Source organism: Oculina patagonica, chromosome 9, assembly GCF_052425735.1.
Source record: "Oculina patagonica isolate OP01 chromosome 9, crgOcupat, whole genome shotgun sequence".
Classification (NCBI taxonomy): domain Eukaryota; kingdom Metazoa; phylum Cnidaria; class Anthozoa; order Scleractinia; family Oculinidae; genus Oculina; species Oculina patagonica.
In genome coordinates this window covers 32,095,741-32,119,501 of record NC_135766.1, presented here as the reverse complement: position 1 = coordinate 32,119,501, position 23,761 = coordinate 32,095,741, and the positions used below count along the sequence as shown (strand labels likewise).

Sequence of the window (23,761 nt, the reverse complement as noted above, 5' to 3'; positions counted from 1 at the left end):
TTACTTTTTTAGTCTGATGATGGTATAGCTTGTACCGAAATATTACAGTTTATTTATTAAGATCTTTATTTGTGGTCTGCATTTTTGGACACAATAAACGTATTCGGGTTATCCTTCGTCCTTTATATGTACTGAAACTGTCATCAGGTACTGGGTTTTGGAATTACGTTTCATACCCACTTAGCATTATATGCTCTAAAGATATGCGAGATGGTTGGTCTTGACCAGCCGAAATATTGGGCCAAATTATAAAACATCAGTTTTAGCTGTTTAATCAGCCTTGCATTTTCAAGTTTGTTGACAAAGAGGAAGACAACTTTCGCGAAAACAAAAAAAAAACCGTCCACTGTACCGGTACTGTGCACATCACATCGTGTACTTGAGCTTGTCTAAAGGAGTGGTCTTGAGGACAATTCAAAGCCGATAAATTCGACGTTCGTTTCGCCAACTTTATTGTAACTCGCTTTATCAAGAAAACGTTGCAGCGTAAAATGTCTAAAATGTATCCATAAATAGAAAAAAGGATATATATTTACTTGTTTTCCCGGTTGGTTTAGTTACAGGCTTACCATCCTATGTCTGTGAGGTCACAGCATGCCCATATGAATATTCAAATTTCTTCCCGTAATTCCTAAATAGTGCTTTTACGGCTGTGTATTCGTAATAAAATGAAGCATAAATATTTTTGCGTCGTTTAAGCTTGCTTTTATGCCGTTTTTTCCTGGCCGTTTTCTTTGCGATTACAGTGCGACGCGCCTTACCGTGGCCACCAAACAAACTTTTTTACAACTGTCATCTTGGAAAATTTTACGTTTTCACTGCGTTTTGTTGATAAAAACGATGTAAAAGTATCTATTTGATCGTATTCAACTTTGCAAGGAGACGTGTTCGTCAATCAAATATTAATATTACGAGAGCAAACTTGTAAAAAAGTTTGTTGGGTGGCCACGGTAAGGCGCGTCGCGCTGTAAAAGCGTGCGAGAGTAGTTCTATAAGGGGCCAACCATTTTACTTTTGAGGGGGGGGGGGGGGATTGGTGATTTTGGAAAAAAATATCCTGCCAGCGCATGCATGCAAGAAAAAAATTCCTGTACAGGACAGTGGTCCAAAAAAAAAATCATGCGTGTGCAGTGGGCTGGAAAAAATTTCTGGTAAGATGTTCCCCGGTTAATACATTCAACTTTCGATATTAGCAATTAAACTGTTAAAAGTTTTTAGCATCTGGACTTAGGTATGAGGGATTCATAGCACAATAATGTGTCCCCCTCAGTTGGCTTTTTTGCCTGTGGTTACCGATCTTGGTACATTTTTTTCTCAAATTCAAGATCACGCCTGGCGTTGTGACTTGAAGAACAATGTTTTGAATTCAGTCTAAATCGAGGATGGAAGGATACATGTAGATGCTGGAACATGAAATAAACTTTATTATAAATGTCTATTTGATACAAATATGTAAAGTGTAAGCTCTTTATTCTATTAACAAAAAATATTTCAACTGTAGACAATTTGTGATTTTGCTCCAAGACTACGAAATAGCCTACAATGGTACAAAAAATTTCGGACGTTTAATTTCGGACCGTTTTTTGTCTCAATTCGAACAAATTTCGGACAAAACTTTTTCGGACACTTTGGTGAAACATGGCTAAAGTAAATTTACGTTTGAATTAGAGTTAAACAATATCTGTAAAAATGATAGTTTTACTGCACCCTCAAAGTTTTACACGGCCTTATGCGCCTACTGGCGCGATGAGTAATGATGATGAAGGTTTTACAGATACATCGACGCGAAAATAACACAAATACTATCAAGCCGTTACGTATTTTCAAAGTGGCTTAATGATCTGCTACAAGATCTTCAAAATGATCATATGGTTCTAGGTTCTCATTAACAGCTTCCACTATTTCCGCCATCCCAAAACCCTTCCTTGTCAAGTCGGGTTTATTTGTGTACTGAAAACAGTTATACTGTACTGTAGATCTAACTTGATTTGTAAAAAGGTGGCTATCGGGCTGTTAAGGAATGTATAGGGTTTCATTTTTTTTTTTTTTTTTGAGGATACGGAGAATTGTTCGGCTTTCTTGCAATGAAATGTTGCCCTGTCTAATGTAGTGATTTCAATCTTACTTTTTTTTCTTCCTCCCTGTCTCTCCCTCTCCCCCCCCCCCCCCCCCCCCCCCCACCCCTCCCCCTAGATTTACTTGTGGTTAGTCTAGTCCAGTCTCTAACTCCAACCCCTCTCTATCATTTGAATTCTAGTTGCGCGCGCTAACTAGTAGAACAGTTGTGATCTATAGCTTTCCATTCTGCTGTCTAAAGGAAGTTTGCCGGAGGACATCATTAAGTCCTATGAAGGTGGAAGTCTAACGATTTGCAAGTTTTGCGTCGGCTGTTATTGTACCTTAGAACAAAGCTTTAACAGGTTGAACTCTTGACTCGGTACGTTTTGCTTGGTACAAGTAACGTTGTGCTTCCTTTAGACAGCAAAGGTCTTCAGCCACATCAACTAGGACTCAGAACTAGACTTTAGGGCTGATTTGAAGGCGGTCATGGCGATATTGGGCTTGAACTCTTCCTTGGCTGGAGACCAAGAAATCACTTGAAACCCTTATGTGAGTAGAATTCTCTTCATTTGATGATTATTTTGCCGTTTGGCTCAGTTAGCGATCAGCGTGTTTTGTGATTTGTCAGCGAGAAGCAATTCGATATGCGTGGTTTTTCGGCCGTGAACTGATATGAAACATATCGAATTGTCTCGCTGTGTCATGAATTGTTTAGTTATTTTATTCCCCAATTCCTTGAAAATGAAGCGAACGTCGATGTAAAACGCCAGTTGATAGTTCATTTTAGACCATGCATGGATTTAGAAAGCTTCAGTTAAGCTCTCGCTCTTGCACTTTTTAAGTTGGTTTTCAGTTGATGCTATTTCATGTTGTAAACAATTAATTAAATTGAGAATTCATAATTTGAACAAAATGCCGTAAATGCAGTCTTCTTGGTTCGAAAAGACATAAATTAGAGTAATCAACGTTCACCTCGAGCTAAAACTAGCCCTCATTCAACGCTCTCTGCCGAAATATGGCTCAGAACTATAGTGTTGTGTCAAAATTCGGAAGACACCTTTTATCAAATCAAGGTAGAGATATTTCGGATGCTTAAAATTTCAGATGCTTAATAATTTCGGACGGTTTTACTTTTCATTCAGTTTGAAAAAAAATCCTGCAAGCGCACGTGTGCAAGAAAAAACATTCTCACATGTACTTTGGGTTTAAAAAAAAAAAATCCAACGCCCACACCAAATCACCCAACCCCCCCCCCCCCCCCCCCCCCCCTCCCCTCAAAAGTAAAATGGTTGACCCCTAAGTTTAAGTTTTCGACTCGTGTACAGAATAGAAATATTTTCAAAAGGAGTAAAACAGTCGATATCGAAGAATTGAGTACCACCTCTGGAATGAAGCCGAAAAAATATAAACATAAAAAAAACATACTTCTTGGACTAGCTTTCATTGGAGATTTCGGTCTTCGAACTATAGTCTGGTCTCCTTAACTTTTTTTGTTGTTTCTATAGGCGTCCCCTTTTTTCCTTCGTTTACCGTCGGATGCGTTTTCTAGTAATTTTGGGTAGGTTGGTCGAATTCAGGGGCAATCTACTGGAATAGGGGGCCCGATTCCAAAGCGTCATTGCCGTGGAGGCTAGCTGGAAAGAACAAAATGTGGTAAGGGCTTTCCACAAGTTGCTCAACAACTTTTTGGCACATTTTCATCTTTCGAACAACTTTTTTCCTTTCAAGCAGCTTTTTGACAATTTCCAGTCCGAAGATTGTCCGGGTGTTAGACCATATGAACGTTTCCGAGCATTTATCGAACTATTCCGAGGATAAACGAAATTAGCCGAAGATTTCCGAGGAAGTTCAGAGGATGCTTCAACCGTTCGGATCATTCAGCATAAAAAACTCGTCATTAGACATGACTTCATCGGTATCTTCACGATTGTTCTTAGTGAAAGAAATCCTTGTAATTCAACAAAGTTTTGGCCTTAACGTGTTATTAAGTTGTTTCTGTTGAAGTAAAATTGCATAAAAATGTTTAGCAATCTTACCTTCAAAGGGAAGTTAGCATATATTTGAATTTTTGGAGCAACTTTTTAGGAAACTTCGAGCAACTTGTGGAAAGCCCTAAACGTGGTTACAAAACCAACATGGCGTCAATGGAGGAATAAAAGATGAGAAAAGCGAAAAGAAAAGGTGAACCTGACCACCGCTTCTTTGTGTGTTCTGCCAGCATCCATGAGTTTAAAACGGCAACGGAAAAAAGGGACGCTTAATTGGAACCAAGATCCTCGGCCAGAGAGCAAGCATATCCGAGACTCTAGGCGGACCTTGCGGAAAAAAGTTGAAGACTCTGACATAGAAACGGCTAACGAAAAAAAAAGCATTGCAATCCCAATTAGTGTGCCGTGATAGAAGTTACTCGCTCTGGGGAGGGCATAGGCAGTTGTTTCCACATTTCTCGGAAAACTGCATATATTAATTAAGTGATTGTCTCGGATGCTGATACAGATCATGACGATAGAAATACTGTAATTACATTTTTCAATCCGTAAAAGCAAGAAAGTACACAGATTGGGCCAGACTGCAGTATTGACCACTGGGAGCTCTCACGAAGGAAATCAAGATAATCAGCTTGTTTGGCGAAACTCATGACTAATCAGAAATAAACAAGTTTTGCTTCATTTAATTAATCTGTACAGTTTTTAATTATTCATTGCGTAAAACCGATCTCCTTTGAAAAAAAAAAGTACAAGCTTCCAACTTTGAAGTTCTGTCTCGTGAAAACGGTAATCCTTGGCTTGGAAGAATCACATTAGTTCGCAAAATGAACCGCAAAACCGTAAGTTTAGCTTGATCAATTTTAGGAATAAATGATAAGCAAACAAATCAATTCAAACCCATGCAAGCCTGAAGTCATGCTAATTAGTTGATGCCACATGTAGCAAACTCTGAGTTTTGATGGATTACTTTTAATATGTTAGCATTAAACTATCGATCTATATTGATCTATAAACGAACAGCCAATACAGCCTGTCCTTAATCCTCTTGAGTTACTCTACTTAGCTCTCAAAATTAGTAAACAAGCTCTCGTTTCATGCTTTGACTCCCGGACAACTCAGACACTGTGAACACATTATTCAGCATCAGATTATTTTCTGTCGTTAGCTTTGAACTTGATAAAACTCTTCAAACCATGAAAACAAATAATATAGGTTCAAAGAAGTTACCCGCAAATACACAAAATAAATAAGCACCAACTTAGCAAGGACTTTCGCTCACTTACTCGTTTTCTTCCGTCGACATTTGGAATCCGTCTTTGCTTCCACCGCCCAGCAGATTTCTGCTTCACTTAGCTTAGCAGACTTCTATTTAAAAGCCCGGGAAAACCGAAGTTACGGTTCGGGCAAAGTCGTGTGATGTTCGTAGAGCGTCGGCAAGCGTTCGTCACCGGAAACTGCGTGAGCGTGACTGATTATCACATGACCCGTGAGAGATTTTACTCAAGGAAACGTACTCGAAAATCACATTTCGAAGAAGGTTTCCACGAAGATGACGGTACATTTTCGAATTCCTTCTCGTCTGATTTCAACCATTCAATAGCTGTTTCGAACTTGAGATTAATGTAGTTTCTTCATTTTGTTTTTACATGCTGTAAACAGTCGTATGAAGATGATGATAACTTTGGGAGTTACAGCGTAGTAGGATCGTTTCCCAAAGATTTTGGGTAAGTTTTCACTTTTCATAGTTTTGTCAATCGTTCAGTGGTGCTTAGTATGTCTACAGTTTGTTCAAATAATTGGCTATCTGTGTATTTATAAAGGAAATATCCCATTTCCCTGTTACTAGCGAAGTTACGTGAACATTAACATGTAGTTTAGCATGAAATATAATTTCGTGCTCTAAGTGTTGTGAACCTAAACTAAACATTGTGCTTTACAGTCCTAAGTTAAAATTAAGCTTTCCATGTTTTGCGAGGTTTCCTTACATTCTACTCGCTTTCAGGGCTTGATTTTATATTAAGACTACGCTATAAAAAGCAAAATTTTAATTTCAGTGAACGTCGTTTGAAAGCTACATGTAAGCTCACATGCATGAGCACAACGTGACTTGTGCAATGTTGTAATCTTAGAAAGGTGAATCTATAAGAGTTCATGTTAGAAACTGCTTGCAGCATGTATCGATAAGGAAACTTTCACAAGTCTCGTGTCTTACAAAAGGTTGAGTGTTTAATCAGTGAAAATGATATCCTCATCATAAAAGCTACAATAAATTGATTGCAGTCCATTATTTTTATTTTATTTTATCACAATAAATTATGCTAATTTAGCTTTATGTAGGATATTAGCTACCACAAAAGAAAATATAATGCTAATGGCAAAAAATGAAAACTCCTGAAATGACAGGATATTCATATTTCATACAATTTGTTAGACAGACCTCAGTTTATCAGGGCTGCAAATAATTTTTTTCACTTCAAAGGACATGTCCAAGTAAGGGTGCATTTCTTTGGGAAAATCCAAAATTGGATCATTGATCTCAGATCACACGGATACTTTGCTCCCAAAGAAACAAAGAATCCGAAAACAGATTTTTTGCCATGACAACCCCGTAAACACATTTCGCACAGAACATAAAATGAAGAGCTGCGAGAATAAACGGCCCCTGTACTTTCTTACTAAATCGAACATTATCGAAACAGCTCCAAATTGCGCATGCAGGTTTGTTTACGTGTGCTAAACACTGTCCTGTGTTGTTTTCGGCTGGTCTTTTCTTCGTTTTTCAGAAATTATGTATGCAAAAAAAAGGTATTTTGCAGGCTTACGTGCTTCCAGTCAGCTAGCAGTCTGAGTTTTCCAACGCATCGCGTGTACATCTTTCCCTGTAGGGTTTTCTAAGCGTCTACGGAAGACGAGAAACCATTTAACAAACATTTCTTCGACTCGCTGCGCATGTTTTTTTGTTGATTTGAGTAGAGTAGGACTGGATACTGCATTGTGACGTAAGGTCACATGTTAGAGGCGGAAGAGTTTGAATTAAGCGAAATGGCGCCTGTGAAAGTAAAACGGAAAAGTTTATAGTTTTAGCTCGATTGCGGCTGCCAGGTGGTTGAAGGACATCATTAAGTCTGAATACCTGTAAGTTTACAGCATCGCTCGAAGAACTGAGTGATGTTTCTGCCTTTGTTTTGTACAACAGCGCTGTTTAGCGCTTCGGAAAAAACGTTGCAAACAAGGTAGTTTGAGCCTGGCCGCATAGAAGGCCTAAAACAAGAGGTTTCTTGCCGGGAACTTCGTCAACGCGAGTTTTACAGGGTCCGCTTGGGTTCTGCCGCGACAAAGTTGCCGAGAAGTGACCTGGTTTTAGACTTTAAAAAATTCTTTATAGGTTCGCAGGGGACGTTCGCTCGCAAAATTATTTTCTGTGCCTCATTAAATATTCATCAATCAATAAATCAATCAATCGATTCGTGCCGTAATTTATCTTGTTTTCGCGGGATTTTGTAGATGTGTGATGATGTAAGGAGTGGAGATAGAAGTGAGAGCAAGCCGGCGGACTTAACTGAAAGCAAAACTAGTATAACAGTGTGACAACACGAGCAAACGTATTCAATCAACAATCAGTCTTTATTTCACTTTCACCTCGGCAAATTACAGCTAACGGTAACAGAGTAAAATAGTCTTGCCCGAAACAACAAAAAGCAACTAGCCGCAAGCAGACTGCAGTGAAAGCTAGCCGCTTGAAACGCTAACGCTAACCCTAACCCTTAAACTTGGGTTTAGCTTTTTAACCCTAAATTTGAAATGAAACCCTACCGTCAGACTCTAACCCTAACCCTTGGGGTTTAGGGTTAAGCTTTTTTTGCTGGGGTTAAGCTAAGGGGTTAGGGCTAGGCCTGTAATCCCAAAACTTTAGCTGACTTCATCGTTTTGAGAAACAAAAGGTTTCCTTTGTTTATCGTTTGTAAAGGAAAAGACAAAAGAAGCCAGGCGAGCAAAAACCTTGTCTTTTTGCATGTGTAATTTTTCAAAAACGAAACAAAGACCAGTGAAATGAAAGACAGGACAGTGTTACGCACCCGTAAACAAACCTGCATGCGCAATTTGGAGCTGTTTCGATAATGTTCTATTTAGTCAGAAAGTACAGGGGCCGTTTATTCCCGCAGCTCTTCAAATATCAGCACAAATTTATTTTTCATTGAATGTATCAAGTGGCGCCCGTTTTATGAGGTCCAAATAGGCGTAGAACTTTCTGTAGAACTGTACGTTTCTACACATTCCATGATTCCTAATCCATTATTGGGTAGCTCTGGAAATTATGCGAGTTTAAAATAAAACGTAGAGCCGTAGAAGCGTAGAGTTTAAAATGAGAATGTAGAGCCATACAAGCGTAGCATTTAGAATGAAAATGTAGAGCCGTAGAAGCGTAGAGTTTAGAATGAAAACGTAGAGCCGTAGAATCGTAGAGTTTAGAATGAACTGAAAACGTAGAGCCGTAGAAGGGTAGAGTTAAGTACACAGCGTATAGTATACTTCTACAAGCCTACATGTACTTCTGTACGTCAGTGTTCATTCTAAACTCTACGCTTCTACGACTCTTGAAAGCATAGAGCTGTAGAAGCGTAGAGTATAAACGGTACACAGCGTAAAGGACACTTCAACAAACCTGCGTGTTCATTTTAAACTATACGCTTCTACGGCTATACGTTTTCTAAACGGTACGCTTATTATTATACAACGTTATACGGCTCTACATTCTCATTCTAAACTGCACGCTTCTACGGTCCTACATTTTACTTTTTAATTGTACGCTTCTAAGGCTCTACGTTTTTAATCTTAAGTATATGCTTCTACGAGTATACTTTTTTATTGTAAACGGTATGCTTCTGCAGTTCAAGTCGTTTTTATTCTAAACTGTACGCTTCTACGAGATTACGTTCTTATTCTAAACTGTACGCTTCTGCGTAGAGTTATAGAAGCGTAGCTCTAGTTAAGAATTAAAATGTAGACCCGTAGATGTGTCGAGTTAAAATGAAAATGTAGACCCATAGAAGCATACAGGTTGGAATAGTACAGAATAAGAACATAGGGCCGTAGAAGCGTAGAGTTTAGAATAAAAAAGAAGACCTGTAGAAGGGTACCGTTAAGCTTGCAATTATAGAGCTGTAGACGCGTGGCGTTTACAATGAAAACTTAAAGTTGCAAAATCGCATAGTTTAAAATGAAAATGGAGCAGTGGTAGAAGCCTCGAGTTAAGAATGAACGTAGAGCTGTAGAAGCGTATAGTTTAGAATGATAACGTAAATCCGTAGAAGTGTGCAGTTTAAAATGAGAACGTTACGTTGAGCCGTAGAACCGTAGAGTTTAGAATGAAAACGTTGGGCTGAAGAAGCGTAGAGTTTAGAATGAAAACGTAGAGCCGTAGAGTTTAAGAATGAAAACGTTAGGCTGTAGAAGCGTAGAGTTTAGAATGAAAACGTAGAGCCGTAGAAGCGTAGAGTTTAGAATAAAGACGTAGAGCCGTAGAAGCGTGGAGTTTAGAATGAAAACGTAGAACCGTAGAAGTGCACAGTTTAGAATAAAAACGTTGAGCCGTAGAAGTGTACAGTGTAGAATGAAAACGTAGAGCCGTAGAAGTGTAGAGTTTAGAAAGAAAACGTAGAGCCGTAGAACCGTAGAGTTTAAAATGAAAACGTAGAGCTTTGAAGTGAAGAGTTTAGAAAGAAAACGTAAAGCATTGATAACGAAAAGTTTAGAATGAAAACGCCTGTACTAATCTACGGCTATACGCATTTTCAAGAGCTACTGTCTTATCTGTGAGAACTGTACTAAGTAGAAGCGTAGAGCTCTACGAAAATCTCTACGCCTATTCGGACGTCATAAAACGTGCCGGGTATAGAATGTATCCTAGCTAAAATAATTTTAGCATACAAAATCTTTTACAAAACTCACAGGTCGAAATAGCTTTTTTTTAGCGTTAAGCACAATGTGGCAAGAAAGCATCTGAGAGCGAAGAATGTTTGCAAAATGATCAATGCAAACTTCACTCGTGACAATTTCAAAAGGATACAACTTCCGTAGGCACACGGTGGCTGTTCTAGAAAACCTGTATCCCGTTTAAAATGACACTTCATACCGATCTGAAGCTACCGTTTCCTTTTATCGTGATATATTTTTGTATTTTGATCGAAATAACCGCCTTAAAACTTACCGTATGGCAGTGTTTACAAAGAGCGAAACCTGTATTTTCACAGCAAAGACCGCTGGGACAAGGTACTTTTTCGACTCCTTTCCCAAAGAAACGCTTGGATCATGAATCCTAAAAATCCGGATTCAGATATGATCTGATGTATCCACTCGAAGTGTGGATTCTTCAGATCATTGATCCAAGATTAATCCATTTACGGATATAGGTAAAGAAATGCAAAATCCGTTTTTGGATCAAGAATCCGGATTTTGACACCATCTTGGTTGGACACCATCTTGGTTGGACAAAACAAAATTGTGGTCGGACAGATTTTTATTCATTGTTGCAGTAAAATGATTTAAGATCACACTTGGGATTTAGTCGGACATGGCCAAATTTTGGTCAGTCAATGTCCGATGGCCGACTGTTATTTGCAGCCCTGGTTTATTGTCAAAAATCACATGTTTTTTTTGTTGTTGTTGTTTAGCTATGGGCCTGAGGATCAAGATGAACTTGCCAACAGTGACAGTAAGCCAAGGATTCTATTGTTGGGCCTCAGAAGGTTTGTTCATTTAACAAGTACCGCATTTATTCGATTAAGCACCCAACCTCGAATAAGCGCTCACTCCCACCCCCTAAAATGAGAGCACGAGAAAATTTGATTATTGTTGTAGTTGAGATTAAAATTGACTAAGTACTACTAAGAGACTATCCGGAGACCGAGTTTTTTTTAGTTTTTTACTGAAACATTCAATGAACATTTAAAATTCACCTTCCGTACACCTTCACATTTAGTTTTTAAACATTGTTTTCTTGAAAAATAAACATACTACTTGCTAAAAATGGTGAAAATTTAATAAGCGCCCAGCCACGAATAAGCGCCCACCTCGAATAAGCGCCCACCTCGAATAAGCGCCCACTCTCAAGGTCCACAAATTTATTAAGCGCCCAGGGCGCTTAATCAAATAAATATGGTATACTGTAAAATTCTGTTTATTAGCCCTGGGCTTATACAACTTCGTAAGGTGTTTTGTGTGGGCTTATAAGCAGAGGGACTTATATCTGGGGGGCTCAGTTATATAAGCAGAATAAAAAATCGTTTCGAAACGAGCCACAGGAGTGTTGATCGAAATACATTTTTAAGTTGAAATGCATCATTCATAAAGCAACATTTAGCCCTGTTCAGTATAGTCATCGGCAGATGGGGGCTTATATCCGGGGGAGCTTATAATTGGATGTATTCAGTGCTTGACACTAACTTTTTTGGATACTAGGCAATTGGCTAGTAGGTACAAATAATCACTAGCCCACAAGGACAAGTCACTAGCGCTAACCCCCCCCCCCCCCCCCCCGCCCTTTAAAAAAAAATTAAAAACAGCGAAGTTTGAATCAGCTAATCTCTCAGCGCTATATTTGTTCGAGTCCACACAAGTACATCTTTCCTTCACTGAGTCCATAGTTAACTAACTATGCTGAGTCGCAGCAACGATGCTATCATCCAACTCGGTTGAGAATTTCTTGACCGTGGATCACACTTCTTTTTCTCTTCATGCTGTGTGTGGTCCTCTGGTGAACAATGTAAATCTGGCTTATCGGCCCTTGAAGGCGGTTTTCTTGTAGGTAAAGTGTTACAAAAGCTTGAAATCGTGCGAGCGCGGTCGCTCGCACGAAAACCCCAAGATAGCCGACTTATTAATGGCTCTCTCCCAAGTCCCTTTTGAGTGTCATGAAAGCGAGGACAGAGGGTCTTTTCCAAGATGGCATCAGGTTTGCGAGTTGATCGTACCATATAAACCCGTATGCGATGTGGGTCGCAAGCGCTCTGGTTTAAATTACTCAAGCTATGGAAACTAGATCCTGATGAAGGTTTCTAGGAGAAAAACTTCCCAAGTTATAGAGTTGTAGTTGTTTTATTTTTCCACGAATCTTACTAGTCTATGGGCTAGTAGGAGCGTACTTTTACTAGCCAAGCATGACATTTTACTAGTCCTGGGCTAGTGTACTAGCGTAAGTGTCGAGCACTGGTATTTTTTGTTTTCAGATACATGTAGATGGGCCTTTAACCAGGGAAGCGGGGGTATAATAATAAAATTATGTGTTGTGGTTCAATTTTACCTTTGGTGCATTCAATGGTGTTTTCCTTTGCTCTCTGGTATACCGGTAAAGGTACCTTATGAATTGTTACTAATTTTCACGCATACTTATTTTCGGAAAAATTCAGTAGCTGAATTTTGCAAGTTATAAAACATTTTAATGTAATATTTTTTTATTTTTTTATTGTGTGTTCTCTTTAGGAGTGGCAAGTCTTCTATCCAGAAAGTAGTTTTCCACAAGATGTCTCCAAATGAAACACTCTTCTTGGAAAGTACAAATAAAATAGTGAAGGATGGTATCCTTTGTTTGACAAATTTAATTGTACTGTGCCTGGTTGTCATGGCACATGATTGTATGTCTACAGATGTATTAAACATGTTTTAAGACCCTATGCTACATAATTTATATGATTTGTCAGGTTTAAACACGTCCTTATGTTGTCAGTATCTGTTTTTACGACTGAAATTCTTCTTGTTTCAAACTGTTTAATACACCGAATGCAAATATGGCGGACAACTCGGTCGTTGCCTGGGACGAGCTGCATGAAAGCGAGGCTAGTCAGGCTTCGGTGTTTAGGTTTGACAATGCTTTCCTACAAAAGTCTGGCTTATTCGTCGATCTGGTGTGTTTCTTTTCGCTGCTCCTACGAGTTGCTTTGTTTCTGAATGCCACGAGAAGTGATAGAAGTGTTCACTTTTTGCCTCTAAGGGAAAAAGTGGACCGATGCAATTCGTTGAGACGAAAGAAAAGAAGTACAAAGGAGTTCACGATCGCTGCGGGAACTTTGTTCGCTACATTTCAGGTTAGAAGATCATAGAAAATGTGTAAGCGATCACAATTATCTCCAAGTCCTTCTTATTAATTTTGGCTCAATGCTTTCACTAGCGTTAACTATGGGGGCAGTTGAATTTCATTCACTTTTTTAGTATTTGATCTTGCGATTCCGTGCGAGTGGATCGGACGCGAACAAAACCGGTCAAGAACAACTTCTTTTGAGACAGAGGATGTCTTGGAAGTGGAGCTTTTCTTTACCTTGGGAAAGGTACTGGCCATGCAACTCGTGCTGGAACACCACCAGACACCACATAAGCTCGTCATTTATACGAAATTTCTAAGATCTTCGAACCTGAAATGTAGCGAACAAACCTCAATAGTTCCCGCGGCGATCGCGAACTCTTTTCTTTCGTCTCAACGAATTGCATTGATCCAATTTTTCCCTTAGAGACAAAGGTGAACACTTCTATCACTTCTTGTGGCATTCAGAAACACAGCAACTTGTAGGCGCAGCGAAAAGAAACACACCAGATTGATGAATAAGTAAGACTTTTGTACGAAAGCATTGTCAAAACAAAACACAGAAGCCTGACTAGCCTCGCTTTCATGCAGCTCGTCCCAGGCAACGACCGAGTGGTCCGCCATATTTGCATTCGGTGTATAAGCCTAAATTTAAGATGGTACATCTGCACATTTCTTGGTTCATAAGAACCTCATGTTGCTCACAAAAATGGCAAGTGCTGTCCAAATTAAGGTTCCATTTGCATTAAAAAAGTACTGGTATGTCATTCATGCCTTGTACTCTTACTACAAAGAACTTTGTAATATCCTTAACGTACCCTAAAGATATTTCAAATAGCTCATTTGTACAGTTCCAGGTAAGACGTCCTAGTACATGTTTTGCTTTAGTCTTAAAACAGTTTTCAGTTGAGTGTCGTAAAAACATAACCAAAGATATCACTCTGGCCAATCACAAAGAATGCAAACATGAAACGTGTGCAAGTGAGTCACAATTGGTTTTGGTTTTACTTCAGATGAATTAAATGAGAAAGTGACAGTTACTGTACTGTCAGTAGTCTTTAAACCAGTCACCAAGCATGATGGTTCAGTAATTTACAAAACCAAAGTAAATGTCAATTACTTTTGACACTCAACTGAGAGCTGCTCTCCACCTTCAATATCAGTACTGTATACCTGCCAACTTTTTCTGGGTCAAAGGCGTGAGATTTTTATCCTGAGCGTACCAGGATTTCCGAAGACGATACGACAATGTCCGAAGTTTTCTGAAGACGTCCGAAGTATTCCGAAGACGTTCCGAACATCTCCCGATCCCAGTGCGTGGACGTGTTTTGCTAAACACGACCTCGTTCCCAATGCTTTTTTTCGTCAAAACTCTGTCATTTTGGGGAAGGTATTGCCATTTACTCATTTAACATGGAGTTTTATTTTCTCACACTGGTTTGAGATTACATTTTTTGGAAAATGTGTCGTTTTTGGTTGTAATAACTCACATTTTTCGACTAGGCGTGAGAAATTGGTTCGTAAGCGTGAGATCAAAGTTTTCAACTCGTAGGCGTGAGACTCACACCCAAGGCGTGAGAGTTGGCAGGTATAGTACTGAGTACTAGGAGGCATCATACTGTGGTGTAGCAGTGATATTTAGTGGTAGTTGACGCTGGACTCTGGAATGAGCAGTCTGCGTTCAAACCCTGGCCACTGGTCTTTATGTTGTGTTCATGGCAAGAAACTTGTCACTTGCAATGCCTCTCCACCCAGGTATATACATGTAAATTAGTAGAAATAAATTCAATGCTGGAATTAACCTTCCTGGGAGTAGAAGTTGGGGGGGGGGGGGGGTGGGAGGCAGGAGAAAAGTTTTTGCTACTGAAACTGATGACAAGTATTGGCCTGATTGGTCAAATCAATGCATGCAATCCATACAGATTGCCACAATGCAGACCTTTGGTACACTAAACATTGCGAAGACCATGTGTTCATTACAGACTTAACTATACACAATCCATATACCTTGTTATGGGTATATTGGATGCTCATAATTTAATGCAGTTATTCTTTGATTTGGTAGATTTGGGACTTTCCAGGTCAGATTGATTTTTTCGACCCAGCTTTTGACTCAGAAGTGTTGTTTGGCCACTGTGGAGCTCTGGTCTTTGTTATAGATGCTCAGGTATGCAATTAAAATGAATGATACAAGCTAAAGGTTTCTAAATAAAGTCACCCATACATGTACATGTACATGTAAGGTCAAGTAGCTTAAAATTGTTAGACGGTAATAATAATTGTTTCACAATGTACATGTAGTTCATTTTAAATCTCACCAATATCTACATACATGCACAGTACCGCTCAAATGTAAGTTGACAGTCCCTCGAGCCTCGATCCTCGAGACTCGAGACTCGATCCTCGAAACTTGAAAATTTCGAGTTTCGAGGCTCGAGGATCGAGTCTCGAGTCTCGAGGATCGAGTCTCGAGTCAAAAAAATAATGAGCTTGTCGCTTGAATGATTCCTCGAGAATAAAATTGCTCAAGCGGGCCGCACTCTCGAGTGTTGTACTATGGTCGAAGCCAGCGTGCCGGCTACTCATCTCTGCTGTAGCAACGCGCGTTTGGTCGTTTAATATTTCGAACCGTCCCAAAATGTTCGAAATAGGAGCTCGAAACCGTCGATAGTGAATGAATTGAGGGCAAATCGAACCAGAAGTAACCGAGTTGAAGTTAGCGTGGTCCCGCCGAATCAACATGGACAAATACAACCTGCGTTCAGGCGATCTTAGGACAAACATGAAGCACATGTTCAATGTCACGCATACGATTGTTTGTGTTATGATTTAGGATGCAAATATTAAACCTTAAAGTTCACTCTGTCATTTAGTTTTCTTTTGAAAAACGCAGTTTACGTGTGTATGAAAGAATCAAAATCGGATACTTGCGTGCGGCGTTGTGTTACATTATTTTATTTACGCTAGAGTTCATGCGAAAGGTTTCCAATTACTTTTGACATATGCAAATTTTGCCAACTTTTATAACTGCGCCGCTTATAAAAGGAAAAATTTGTATAACTTCTCTAAAGCTGTAATAATAATTAACGCCGATATCTGTGTTATAAATGAAGACAAGTTTCATTCAAGAAGAATTTAGGTTTTTCAGAATTTTATGCCAAATTCACAAAAAATAAAACACGCTCATTTCAAGCTAGACGTGATGGCGCGACTGTAGAATTCGTCATATATGCAAGTCTGTTGATTTTTTTAAATTAATATTTAATCATTTCTCTTTATGTTCTTTTTATATGCTGTTCATTTCAGGATGATTACATGGAAGCCTTAGGAAAACTCCACATGACTGTCACAAGAGCATACAAGGTGAGCTTGGATGACTGTTGATGTACACATTGTGGGTAACATGGCTTTATAAGAGCAGGCACATGGGCACTCAAAATATTATAGTTAGTAACTTTTAATATCTGGCTAAGATCCTTAAAGTAACTCTTCAACTTGGTGCTGTACAAACTCTGTACACCTCTCTTTCAAATTTGTCTTTAATAAACTTTTGATGTTGGGTTTTAAATCAACTTTGTTTTGTTTAACGAGGGTTGCACGTAACAGTCTTCGACTGACAAACCTGTGGCCCTCGGATTCCAGATCGAATTGGAATTTAGAAGTGTTGGTTTTTGTGGAGGGAGGAAAACCGGAGAACCCGGAGAAAAACCCTCGGAGCAAGAACGAGAACCAACAACAAACTCAACCCACATATGGTACCTGGCCGGAATCAAACCCGGGCCACATTGGTGGGAGGCGAGCGCTCTCACCACTGCGCCATCCCTGCTCCCCCACATGTATTATAAAATCTGAAGCTCTCTTTAAATTTCAGGTCAACCCGAACATTAAATTTGAAGTATTTATTCACAAAGTAGATGGCCTGTCAGATGATCATAAAATTGGTAAGAATATTATTTATTTGTTGATAGTCTCATTGCAAGGCTCCATTCCATCATAATGATTTCTTTTTATACATGTTTTAGTAGCAACATACACATACATTTATTGTTAAAACTACAGTAACCAATCAGTAGCCTTAATTGCCAGACCACGCAGTACATGCGGTAAATCTCTTTTTAAGCAACAATAAATGACAAAATTGTCGACACATTATGATTTTTAGTCCATTTTATTTTATCCCACTCCCCCCCCCCCTCCCCTGTCAATGTTGTAGTTTGTTTTTGAGAGCCTTAAATAAATGCTAACAATCAATCATACAACATTGGATGGGGGGAGGGGGGTATTTAAGTAGAGTGGATGAAAAAATAAAACTGCAAAGTGAATTCAATGTGTCAACTACATGTACTTTTGTCTAAAGATTAAAGCTTACTCTGAATTGTGCTGAGAAAAAATCAGCCCTCCGTCTTTGCTATAACAGACCACACGCACCTTTTAAACTGCCAGCTTTTTAAAAACAGCCTAGATTTTTAGTAATCACTTTTCGCCATCATGGTAACTCTTACTCTGGTATCCTTGCTACAGAAACACAGCGAGATATTCACCAAAGAGCAACAGATGAGCTCGCAGATGCAGGACTTGAAGGCCTGCACCTCAGGTAGGTTACAGAATAACTCAATTCATTTGTAAATTCTGAGAAAGCCTTCATAATGTGGATCATAGTGTAAATGTAAGTTGAAAAAAAATATTAAGCAGTTATTGGATGAGGCTAAGTATGATATGAAGAATTATGCAGATCAAGGAGGGTGTTTAAAAAATCAAGTGACTTCCCTTCGAAGCTTTTTTGATGTTTTTGCTATCTTTATCATCTAATATTTTGGCCATTTTTTTTGTTGCAATGTTGAAATTTAGCGACCATTTTCGCCTTCGGCTGAGCTCTGTACAAATGTGTTGTTGCGTGACATCAATCGTCCAATAATTTTTCTATTATTGGACGATTGACGTCAATCATCCACTAATAATTACGTCATTCGTCCAATAATAGAAGCGTCTTCCAAATTTGGTCGGTGCTAGCGGGTTAGTTGGAATTAGCTGGGGATTGAAAGCCAATTAGAAACGAAGAAATATTTTGAATGAATAATACTACAGTCGAACCTCGATTATCCGGAATCGTCGGGACTGGGCTAAATAGTCCGGATAATCGAGAGTCCGGATAATCGAAAACATGAATATTAATGTGCCAAAAATAAAACTGAATAACTTAAATGGGAATACATTTAATTGGGTTCATTTCTGGGCAAGAATTTTCTTCGTAAACTAACCTTGTGTTTCTTAGAATTTCCTTTCAGGTGTCAATGTGAAGTTTATTTATCGTGCTACGCGAGCGTTTTAGCAACACGTTTTTGCAGGCATTTTGTCCATAATTTTTGAAACAGGCTTGTAAAATTAACCACACTTATTTCAAAAGAACCTTTCTAATTGTGGAGAGATAGTAGCGGCTTTAGAAGACAAATAAAACACCAAGAAACATCAGAGATCTTTGAAAACCACTCGATCCACAAAGTGCCAAGCTTGCTTGGGGAACTTGGTAACCAAGCTACACATGCTTGCAATCTTGCCAGGTTACTAAGTTACGAAGTTCGTAGCAAGAAAGATCATGCATGAAGACGTTTTTCTTGGGTGGATATACCAGCTTTGTTAGTGGAAAATGTCAGCTCTTTATTCAAACCTTGTCCTAGCGAGTTTCTACATATTAAGCGGATAAATGGTAATGAATTTCGACTTGAACTGCCAATTTAACGACACAAATAGCAAAGTGAAAGGACGTCGTAACATGTACTTCTTTCGAAGCGGAGCGTAATGCGGTGTTTTAAAGTTTTTAAGATCAAAGGTCATTAATATTCATGGGAAAACGGGACCGGAGAAAAAGTCCGGATAATCGAAAAGTCCGGATAATCTGATTCGACTGTATTTCTTATTATTACTCTTGTTGATGTTTTTTTTTCATTTTTATCACCTGTCTGTGTAACAATGTGTTACTGTCACCAGTTTTACTGGAAATATGGAAGAAATATGGAAATTACCAATAGTGGTCCAATTTTGTTAAATATCACCATGCAAGTGTAGTAAAGCGATAAAAAAGTGATATTATTGTGATGCCATCAGGAACTTAAGATCTCAACTGTTGTTGTTGCTGTTGTTACATTGTATACTTTATGTAATGTTTAATAAATGAACAGCAGTGTTTTATCAAGTTTAAAACATGAGGTGCAGCCAAGTGTTTTAGACTTGATAAAACACGAACTGTGAATCTATTGAACGGCTTAAAAATCTTCTGATGTAGATCAACTCATTCTTGCACTAATATTTAGATTTGGGCTTATTTTGGCCTAGAAAATTGGACGTAAAGTTTATCCGTGTCTTTATCAGATATAAAGACACTTATTAAGCATTAATTTCTTTTGTATTTTCTTTAAGTATTTTTAATGAGTTTTTTAAATAATATTACATCATTGTACAGTACAGTAGATATCAGGTAATTATTAATAATAATTACCAAATATTATTATTAAAAAAGTGTTAGTCTAGGAAGTACATGTATGCTGTTTTAGATCACTTTTCTCAACTTTGTTTATTTTCTTCTTTTTTGAATTTCAGCTTTTACTTGACAAGTATATATGATCACTCAATATTTGAGGTATAACATAAGATCTTGAGCTTATAATATTAACATATGTACATGTACAGTTTTTGCTTAATTTTCTTTTCTTCTCAAAGACAAACAAACAAATGAAAAGACAAATAATTAAAAATAATTGTGTAAATTATGATGTATGTTTTGCTTTAACATAATTTCATATGGGGATGAGGAAAAATTCAAGTTGTTACAATTTATATTCAATACACATTAAGTACATGTATAAAGGTGATACTTGCACTTTTAATTAATATTATTCTTTGCTTTATCAGGCCTTCAGTAAAGTTGTACAAAAACTAGTCCCTCAACTGCCAACACTGGAGAACTTATTAAATATTTTGATAACTGTAAGTATCAGACAGAACTGGATTAATTTGACATGCTTCTCCCTTCCTTTGCTTAATTATAATTATTTAGCTACTTCATCCCCATACTTGTTCAAAGTACATCAATTGAAATCTTGATTTCTCAAACCCTGGATTTCTTGAACCAAAAATCATTTCCCTTCTCTCGGTGGACACTTCCACTTCCCTTTTCTCAGCAGGTGCTTGTGGGAGGCGTGGTGGCCTAATGGTTAGGGCACTGGACTCCAGATTAAGCAGTCTGGGTTCTAGCCCTGGTCTGGGTCACTGCATTGTATTCTTGGGCAAGACGTCTTACTCTCACAGTGCCAGTACCATCGAATGTAATGCTAGGGATGGCCCCGCATTAGACTAGCATCCCATCCAGGGGGAGTTAAAATACTCCTAGTCACTTCATGCTATGGAAACCAAGATAGGCTTTGGACTGATGGGCCACTAGGCTCAAACTCAGACTTAACATGTACATTTCCCTACCTACCAGTAGACGCTGTGATGTGTGATGTGTGGTAACCACCAAATTCTCAAACATCCTGTTTTTTCAGTTGAACCAATTTCCTTTTCCCTTGGAGGTTCGAGAAATCCTGATTCCACTGTATTGATTTATGTTTTTTTTCCTCTTCAGAATTCGGGTATCGAGAAAGCATTTCTATTTGATGTGGTCAGCAAAATTTATGTTGCTACAGACAGGTATGTACAATGTAATGTAATCTTGTGCGAGAATCACTTTCAAAAATACAGTCAACTCTTGTTATAGCGGACATGCTCGGGGCGTCGTTTAGTGTTCGTTATAGTGAGAGTCCGTAATAGGGGGAGTCATAATTTCCAGTCAAACCTTATTCCCCGGGGATCAGGATTTTGTCCGTAATAGCAAGTGTCTGCAATAGCGGGGTGTCCGCAAGGCGATAGTTGACTGTACAGGCAAGAAAGCCAACATGTTCTGGTAGTAGGAATAATGCCTCTTAAAAGTTTTGCATGCAGGTTTTGGCAGGAAGGCAGTTTTTGGCAGGGAGTTTTTAGCAAGGGTAAACTGTGTGGGTCTTTGCTCAGTTTAAGGCCGCCATTCTAAGAAGATGGCCATTATACAGGTAGTGAGGTGACATTTTTGGTAGAAGTTTGAATGTAAATGTACTGTTAGTAACCAAGACAGTTCCATTTAAAGAAAGTCCAACCCTTCACCCTTGATACAAATAATTCTGGAGAAAATAATGCACATTGCTGGGTTATGAAAAGTTTTAAAGTTTTAAATGATTTAGCACCCAGTTACTTGGCGGAACTTATTAATATTCATCGACTGATTAGGTGTCTTCACTCAAACAATGATCACCTGTGACTGCAGAGACCAGTCTTTAAGACCAAGAATTACGGGGGGCGCGCTTTTTCATCTTGCGCGCCAACATTGTGGAACAGTCTCCCACTTGATGTGAGAATTGCTCCATCAGTTGGCACTTTTAAAACTAAGCTTAAAACGTTTTTATTCAATAATGATCTTTAGTATTTTTCTTTTTTAATGAATTTTAGTAGTTTATAATGACCTTCAGTATTTTTTATGAATTTTAGTATTTTTAATGAACTTTAGATTTTAAGAATTAAGTATTTTATCCTATTGTAATTTTAAATATTTTTACTTGTAAGGGCATTGAGATTTTTAATGTAATGCACTAGAAAATTAATTATTAAATTATTATTATTAATACAGTCAGGTGTATAAATGTACATGTATGCCTATTATAACTACGTGAACTTGAAAGAGTTGTACTCTAGAACTTGTCTTGAATGTCCTTGATACTTTCAGTTGCACAGGTACATAAAATTTAACATGGGCAGGTTGATGTCCATAAACATTTCTGACGACATTATTATTATTTTTTTGATAATCACAATGATTTTTCCATTGCAGCTCGCCTGTAGACATGCAGTCCTATGAACTGTGCTGTGACATGATCGATGTAGTTATTGATATTTCCTGTATTTATGGGTGAGCACAGTGACAGTTTGACTGTACATCTTTGAATTCAATGCTTTGAAAAGGTTTATCTTTGGTTAGCCCGTTAAGGATCTCTGGTTTTAGCACTGGTTGGGATCATTGTGGTTATGTTCTTAGAAAAGACACTTACCTTTCAGTGTGTCTCTCCGCTCAGGAGTATAAAGGCGTACCAGCCGTTTGTTACGTCAGGAAGGTGCAGTGGCCTACATTCTCGTCCCCATAGCCCCTTCGTTTCTCTTAGCCGGCTTGGCACAAGAAAACGGAGGGCTCTGGGGACATAGGATTTTTGAATAAATTCGAATTTTTTTGATTGGCTGTTTGGAACAAAGAATTCCTAAACGGAAGTCGAAAACGTAACGACTCTCTCATACATTCTTTTGAAACGTCATGACTGCATACATGAAGACCAGAAGTCCTAGAATCTAGGACTGGAAATCCTGTGTCCCCAGAGCCCTTTGTTTCCTCGTGCCAAGGCCCAGCCGGCTAAGAGAAATGAAAGGGCTATGGGGACGAGAATGAGTGGCCTAATGCCTGACTCCCGATTGAGAGGTCCGGGTTCAAGGCCTGGCTGTTGCAATGTATTGTGTTCTTGGGCAAGACACTTTACTCTCATAGTGCCTCTCTCCACCCAGGTTTATAAATAGGTACTGCTCCCAATGAATTTACTACTGGGGGTGACCCTGCGATGGACTAGCATCCCATTCAGGGGGGAGTAGAAATACCCCTAGTCACTCAATGCTACGAAAACCGGGATAAGCTGCCGTCCTGATGGGTTACAAGGTTCGACAACAGGCTTAACCTTACCTTTAACTGGCTTACCGTCTAGTAGGGCAACTTGACAGAGGGCTAGTGGCTAATCTGCAATTCAGTGGAAGAGCAATAATAAAAGTGTACATTTAGTAGCTACATGCTATGGAAACCGGGATAAGCCTTGGCAGTGTGGGCCAGACGGCCCGTGTGCGACTTTACCTTGTACTGAGGAGAATTTGTGCTTTAATCATTTACAGGTTAAGAGAAGAAGGAGACAGCAGTGCATATGACATGGAATCTTCATCAATCATCAAACTTAACAACTCAACTATTTTGTATCTTCGTGAAGTCAACAAGTAAGTGTTGATGGTAATGCAAATAAGCAGGAAGGAAATATGATTTATTTTAGTGTTGTCACTGATATCGTTCTTTACAGACGTTACACGTCACGCAACACTGCTGACAAATGTTGCGGAACGCACTTGCAATGCGATCATTTTCGTTGTCTACACTACAACGAGAAAAGTCCGGAAAGAAAGACAAAATTAAAATATACGTCTTTTCAACCAAAAAAGCACAAGTATAAACAGGTCCTTCGTTTGGTCTTCGTTTGTTTTGTTTTGTTTCTCTTTTACTATTGATGGATGATGTACATGTACGGAATAATCTATAATCGTTGCGAATTCGAACTTGGCGTAAATTCAGTGTAGGAAAAGGATACATGCAGATCTGGGTAGCGTTTTAATGTTGATGCAGAGGGTTAAGAGGTTAACTAACCTTCACGTTTTATTCACAGATTCCTTGCTCTTGTTTGTATCCTACGAGAGGACAACTTTGAGAAAAAAGGTCAGTACATTTGCGTTAAGTTACAATCATGAATTTCCCTTCCTGTGAAGCAAGGTGTTTTGG

The 23,761-nt window shown here is 38.7% G+C and overlaps 2 protein-coding genes across 5 annotated transcripts in view; one reads left to right on the top strand and one right to left on the bottom strand.

Annotated features, from left to right (window-relative positions):
• LOC144664684 (stimulated by retinoic acid gene 6 protein-like) overlaps window positions 1-5,388 on the bottom strand; it is a 29,478-nt gene extending 24,090 nt beyond the window's left edge. For all 3 annotated transcript variants that reach the window (XM_078525879.1, XM_078525878.1, XM_078525880.1), the window contains exon 1: window positions 5,333-5,388. In XM_078525879.1, the coding sequence (XP_078382005.1) occupies window positions 5,333-5,352 (20 nt within the window). In that variant the 5' untranslated portion in view covers window positions 5,353-5,388. The remainder of the gene's footprint in view (window positions 1-5,332) is intronic.
• A 141-nt stretch (window positions 5,389-5,529) lies between these two features.
• Window positions 5,530-23,761, top strand: part of LOC144664743 (ras-related GTP-binding protein C-like) — a 50,477-nt gene continuing 32,245 nt past the window's right edge. The window contains exons 1-15 of one of the 2 annotated variants that reach the window (XM_078525949.1): window positions 5,530-5,604; window positions 5,709-5,773; window positions 10,721-10,795; window positions 12,528-12,622; window positions 13,948-13,979; window positions 15,188-15,289; window positions 16,429-16,485; window positions 16,994-17,063; window positions 17,644-17,716; window positions 19,717-19,756; window positions 20,029-20,103; window positions 20,741-20,805; window positions 22,016-22,093; window positions 23,110-23,208; window positions 23,649-23,698. In XM_078525949.1, coding sequence (XP_078382075.1) covers window positions 5,599-5,604; window positions 5,709-5,773; window positions 10,721-10,795; window positions 12,528-12,622; window positions 13,948-13,979; window positions 15,188-15,289; window positions 16,429-16,485; window positions 16,994-17,063; window positions 17,644-17,716; window positions 19,717-19,756; window positions 20,029-20,103; window positions 20,741-20,805; window positions 22,016-22,093; window positions 23,110-23,208; window positions 23,649-23,698 — 982 coding nt within the window. In that variant the 5' untranslated portion in view covers window positions 5,530-5,598. Of the gene's footprint in view, window positions 5,605-5,708; window positions 5,774-10,720; window positions 10,796-12,527; window positions 12,623-13,947; window positions 13,980-15,187; window positions 15,290-16,428; window positions 16,486-16,993; window positions 17,064-17,643; window positions 17,717-19,716; window positions 19,757-20,028; window positions 20,104-20,740; window positions 20,866-21,045; window positions 21,293-22,015; window positions 22,094-23,109; window positions 23,209-23,648; window positions 23,699-23,761 lie in introns of those variants that run through there. The other variant, XM_078525950.1, reaches the window with a different exon arrangement.